The sequence below is a fragment of the Mastacembelus armatus genome, chromosome 23 (genome assembly GCF_900324485.2).
Source record: "Mastacembelus armatus chromosome 23, fMasArm1.2, whole genome shotgun sequence".
Lineage (NCBI taxonomy): Eukaryota > Metazoa > Chordata > Actinopteri > Synbranchiformes > Mastacembelidae > Mastacembelus > Mastacembelus armatus.
The window spans coordinates 2306472-2312794 of NC_046655.1; the positions used below are offsets into that span (position 1 = coordinate 2306472).

Below are 6323 nucleotides of genomic sequence, written 5' to 3' on the forward strand. Positions count from 1 at the left end.
ATTATTTAAATGCCATTTGCAACCAAATGAAGGACTTAAATCCTTCAGCAGCCTTAGAACCCTCTTCTTCCCACAACTTTCTATGAGTTAAATCATAGGACATTGTCCAAGAATTGTTTTCTTAAAATTAGCTAAATTAAATTAAATTAAATTAAATTAGCTGGCAACTGGCCAAGTGTGCAGAGGCAACAAAGTAGGTTTGTCCATGTTAGGATATCTGAGGTTACATATATGTGGCAACCTGCAAAATGCATTTGCATGTGATTTACTTAAACTAAACTTTTTCTTATCGGAGATGGGTTTGTTTTGGAGAACTGAACTCCATTTAATTGAAGCCATTTCTTTCTCTTAAAATGGGTCACAAAATCTTTACTTGTCCAGCAAGGCCAAAGAATCAGAAGCCATTAACAAGCAGACCAATAGTGAGAGGTTTTATGAACAAGACAGGAGGTTTTTCTGCAGACCAAACATTGCAGGAAGTCATAATTATGAGCATGAATGTCTGTGTGTGTGTACGTGTGTGTGTATAAGTAAAAAGGACAGTGGTGAGGCCAGGCTGTGTGCTACACTACAACGATGCATTCAGTGTTGCCCAGAGGAACTGTCCCAACGGATTACTCTAACAGGCTTAACATCAGCGTGGCCAGCCTAACGGAGCAAGGCTCAACAAGCAGGGGACAAAACATAGACAGACAGATGAAAGCACTACAGGGGGAAGAAAGGAGGAGGAAGGAACTGCTGAGCCATGAAAGAAAGAAATATTAAAGGATGAAGACACTACAATATGTGGCAAAAGCAAACAGGACCAAATTGAATTTATCATCTACAGAAACAACACAAAGAGGTCAAAATATCATCAATAGGTCAAATATTATAATACACCAACAGTACAGAGGTGTGTTCTTTGTTTTATTGAGCCATTAACATTGTAGTTGCCATATACTAATATTACCTGCATTATCAGCATAGGTTAACAGGGGAGTATGTCAGTGTTATTGTCATGATTGGGCAGTTAGTATGCAGACTTTGCAATGACAGATTCCCAGATCAGCGTGTGTGTGGACAGATGGCCCAATCCAGAGGAAAGCTTTAGCTGTTCTGATCCCTTTGTATCCTGCTGCAGCCACCTGGTCCTACACACCTCTGTTCTTCATGCATATTTAAAGCTACAGCAATAACCCGGCTCCAAATGGCAGCAAAGAAGCTCTTTTAATGAACTGATATTATTAGCGAGATAAATGGGGTTCTACTGGCCCAGTGGAGTTCAGGACCTCCAAAATCAGTATCCAATGTCCCACACTGTTTACAATAAACTGACTGATTATTAGCTGTTACTTTTCCCTGCCTATAAATGCTGTGTCTTGTACTTGTGCATTGAAAATTAGAAACCTGGTTACCATACAGCCAAAAACACTGTATTCTCCTGCAGAAATCTACCTGGGGAAATCAGGTTATTCCAATCCTCTACACACAACAGCCAAACACACTTAAGTGCATGTTAACACACAGATCGTGAGGAAAGGTGAGTGTCTCTCATGTTCACATTTGCTTTTAATTCAGACTTTAATAGCCAAATGACACACACACTACTTTTCACACATTGTGCCTCTTCCATACATAACATCTCATGTCTGGATACAAAGAAAGTTAAGTAGCTGACACCTAAGTGATCTGATTTGTTGTGACTATGTTGTGCATTAGCTAACCACTAACATGCAGATTTACAAACCACTCTCACAAAAACAGTATAATTGGCTCTGTAAATATAGTCTATTTTATCTATTCTGGACTTTTTTTTTTTATCATGTTAGTATTTTTCTGGAAACTATTGTACAGCCAAAATCCCCAAAATTCTCCCAAGAAGCCATTCATGATGTATGATTTATGAGACTTTCACCTTGAAATAGACATGAGGTGACAGTAAATCCCACTGTGTTTTAAGTAGCCCATCCATTTCTCCCTGAGGGGTCATTAACTTGTTCACTTCTCGGTCAATGCTGGTGACTAAGCCATGAGAGAGGAGGGGTGGATGCTGCTGTGGGAGTGCACTGACATAACACTAAGGTGTGAGGAGTGGGAAGTGCGAAGGATGGAGACACAGGGAGGACATGAAAGGAGAAGGAAGGTAGTACAGGAGGAGGAAGGAGGCGATAAAGAGGAGACGGAGACGGTCTGATGCTGTTGGTGCTGAGAATTAACAGCAAGAACTCTGAATGCTGACTTCTCTTAACAGACAGGAATTCCCAAGAGAGCTGAACACCTGAGAGAGCTGATTTTCTGAAAGTGAAACTGAGTATCTGCTGTTTTCAGAAGAGCATCATTATCATCATCACATCCTCCACCCTGTGTCTTTGTGTGTGTGTGAAGATATATACTGTACACCTGTGTGTGTTCATGCATGTAATGTAAATGCATGTAATGATGCATGCAATCAACCATGGATGCTTTGCTTTGCACCAACATATCAAGTTTCACTGGAATTGTTCCTGAGTTTAAAACAGTTTCTATCCAAATGCAGAATGCCTAGCACCTTACATTCCTAGAAACAGCTCTTAAAATTCATATTACAGTAATCTCAGAAAGTTGTACTACTGTTCTGTAATGCAGCTTTTAACACATGGAGGTTGCATCACTGCAGGACATAAAGCAGAATTTCATGTGATATCTAGTTCATGTCATATTGTGCTTTATCCTTAATGTACCCATACATTAGGGTTTTACTTTCTTTATTCTACTTTATATAAGTGAATGTAGAACCTGGTTTAGTGCGATATACAAACAGTTGTCCATCAGCTACAGGGGTTGAAAACAGCAAAGAGGTACACACCTCACACTGTAGCAGTACTGACTTTATATCTACATTTAAAGCTGACATGCCAAACAGCTCCCTCCCCAAATTAGCTCTTCACTCCTCTTACCATTCAACTCCACAACACTGTTGACTCAAAATACATCTGGTGTTAGAATGCAGGGAATATTTTAGGCTGTGTATGCAGGCCAGGCTGTAGTTGTACCAGTGACGTGCACTGGCATCGTGTGAGGTGGGTGTTTGGACTGACAAAGTAGCTATTTATGGGGGGAATAAACTAGCTAATTAGCATTCTAGTCTTGGGATCTTTAACAGGACATGAGTTAAATTAAAGGAGTTAAATACTGTATGTTTTTGTAGAGCAGACTCACAAACAAACAAAGAGAGAAGCAACTTAAACTACGGCGGAGGCCAAGGCAGGACTGCAGGAAGCCTGGCCCTTCGACTGGAACAATGGGCTGAGGGAAATACGGCCACATTGCCACACAAAGACCAGGGAGGAGGGGAATTCCTGCCTAAAAGCAGCGAAGACAGAGAATGCTGCTTAATGTGGGTCACTGCAATTATGGCTGCCTCCAACTCTGGGTACAAGATGATGTGGGGGTGCCGAGATGCTGCAAGTACCTGACAAAAACAGGAGGTTTATGGAGTGCCAGAGGTAACATGTTGATATCAATCATGGCAGCATTAGTGTTGTTCAGATCACAGTGCACCGTGGGGGAGAACAGCAACAGACCTGATCAGAATTGTAAATGATCTCTTATAAGGGTGGAGACAAACTGAGACAGATCATAAAGCAATGGGGGTGGGCAGTTTTGGGGATGATAAAGGGGAGGGGGACGTAATAGCCTATAGAGTATGTTGTACGTCTGCTTTAGGACCAGTTTTAGACAAAAACCAAAGGACCTAAAATCACATTCGCATTCATTGCTACACTATGTTGTATCAGTCCTTGTCCATACTACAGTGTTTATTTATGTACTTTCCAGCTTCCAGCAGAAGCCAGATCAACCAATTGCTGAGTGCACAGACCAAAAATGTTCCATCACAGCTCACTTTTAATAGATTACTACTCTGACCTGAGGTGCAGAGACTACATTACACAGACTGAAGCTGCCAATTCTGACTGGGATGCAGTGCCTCAGTAACACAGCACACACAACCACATCCAGAAAGTTAAGCTTATCCATTTTGCCATAGTATAAAGAGACTGGCATAGGAAGGGAAGACTGTAATGGAGCCTACGACTGAATGTATTTGATAGTAAACATGCTGTTGCAGCTGTACTGGCAGGAGTATCTGCTGTCTGGTGCCATCAGAGGAGACATAAACTGTCCTCTGTGATGTAAAGAGAATGAAGCAGAAAGAAGAAAAAGTTCTGATCCCTGTGAACACGACAGCAACAAAACCCTTCTCTCTGCTCCCCTCCTGCAGTGGATGCTGCATTACAAGCTTTAATCACATTTCTGGCAGCCTCAAATACAACTCTGTTTATGCCTGTTTTCATCAGCCAGCCTTAGACACGCATACAAGAGAAAATCGAAAACAAAATCAGATTTCTACCGTTTCTTCTGCTGACAAAGTGAATTAAAACAAATGTTTAAGTCATACAGACTTATTGCACAGCAAACCTCTTGTTCATGTTTCCAAACATGATTAGATTGTTGGAAAACACAGAGAGAAAAATCGACAGTAAAATGAATAAAAGTGGTTTCACTTTAATGGCTTCAAAACAATATAGCAGAGCCCAGGAAGCTTAGATTAGATTATCACATCTTGAAAAGATACTGGTCGTTTTCCACTCTGAGGCTTAGTCACCTTAAATTACACCGGTTCAGTAGGTGAGGTGTGTGTGTGTAAGTTTGGTTTTTCTTAGTATGACTTCACTTTGTTACTTTTGTGTATACTACATTTGTGAGGTGCAGATGGAACTCTAGCTAACTTGCTGACACAATGCCTTAATGCTGCTGTATCCCTTGCTGTGCTATTGTGATGAAGAGGCTACACGCAGGCCTTAATAAAGGGGAAAGCATCAGCTATTTGATTTATTTATAATGTATGTGTGTGTGTGTGTGTGTGTGTGTGTGTGTGTGTGTGTGACAAAACGTGTTTTGTAGTTTCTAACATATTGTAACATTGCATAACTGCACAGCGGTGGACGGCTTGTTTTAGTCAACAGTAACGTTATTCCTTCAACGTGTTAACTTGTGGTTATTTTTGCCCTATCTTGTGGAAAGATTTTCATCCCCTAATAATATGTATAACTGAGAGTTCCTACCTGCTAGGTCATCCGGTTCCAGTCCAGTTTCTGTGTCTATCCCACAAATAACAAAGTAGTGGGCGAAGCGACAGGGCGCCGAGCAGGATACCGCGGAGCTCCCACTCATCCCGGCTACAGTGTGACGCGCTGTCCGCTCCTACTTCTCCAAGCGACACATGTCGGAGTAAACACTGGGGGAAATGTTTGACTGCAGGAAAACTGCTGTCATGTATCGGTTCCTGGCTATAAATAAAAAAAAGGTTTTGGATAACACCGAAGTTGCTTTGGAAAGCTGTTCCAATCACAACACTGCGTCAGCAGAGACTCCCGACACACGACTGAGTGTGTTGTCGGGTAAAGCTGTGTAAATCTCCGCCCCCGCGGAGCCCAGGGCCCAGCAGGGCGGGATATTCAAATTTCAGACCACTCAGCTCTCCTCCATTCACCCTGTTCTCTGACACAGGATCAAGCGGGTTTAAGTTTGGTTAGTGGTAACCAACGCACCTGTGGCCAAATGCCACAAGTATTAACGCGCTGACGTACTGTGGCTTTGCCGGTATTTGTACTCTGTACACATTTTACACAGCACATGTACTGCTATTAACTGAATGGTGAAAATGTATCAATATGAATTGTATAAATAGTAAATTAAATACATTTTCAACAGATGAGAAAACACAGATAGCCTACCTTTCCAATCATCATCTATAGCTGCAAACCTGGCGAGGGTTGGAGACTCAAACGAGATTCGAATCTTTTTATGTGAGGCTACAGTGATTTAAGTAAGTAATTTTGTGTATATTTACTAATTGAATATTCAATCAGTTTGTATGTACATGAGCTTATACGTGTATTTAGCTTCTTTTCATTGGCCCCCAAAAATCCAGAATAGAATTTAAAATCCTTCTTCTCACATACAAATCCCTTCATAATCAAGCTCCTTCATACCCTAACGACCTCATAGCACTATATTATCCAAATAGACCACTTCGCTCTCAGAGTGCAGGTCTACTTGTGGGTCCAAAAGTAGAATGGGAGGCAGAGCCTTCAGATATCAAGCTCCTCTCCTGTGGAACCAGCTCCCAGTCTGGGTTCAGGAGGCAGACACTCTCTGTACTTTTAAAAGTACTCTCTCCTCTATCCAGACACCCCAACCGGTCGAGGCAGATGGCCACCCAAACTGAGCCTGGTTCTGCTGGAGGTTTCTTCTGTTAAAGGGAGTTTTTCCTCTCCACTGTCTCTAAGTGCTGCTCA

General features: G+C 41.8%; 1 protein-coding gene across 5 annotated transcripts in view; it reads right to left on the reverse strand.

Annotated features, from left to right (window-relative positions):
- dennd5b (DENN/MADD domain containing 5B) overlaps positions 1–5395 on the reverse strand; it is a 58162-nt gene extending 52767 nt beyond the window's left edge. For all 5 annotated transcript variants that reach the window (XM_026326914.1, XM_026326913.1, XM_026326911.1 and 2 more), the window contains exon 1: positions 5088–5395. In XM_026326914.1, coding sequence (XP_026182699.1) covers positions 5088–5196 — 109 coding nt within the window. In that variant the 5' untranslated portion in view covers positions 5197–5395. The remainder of the gene's footprint in view (positions 1–5087) is intronic.
- Between the last annotated feature and the right edge of the window lie 928 nt (positions 5396–6323).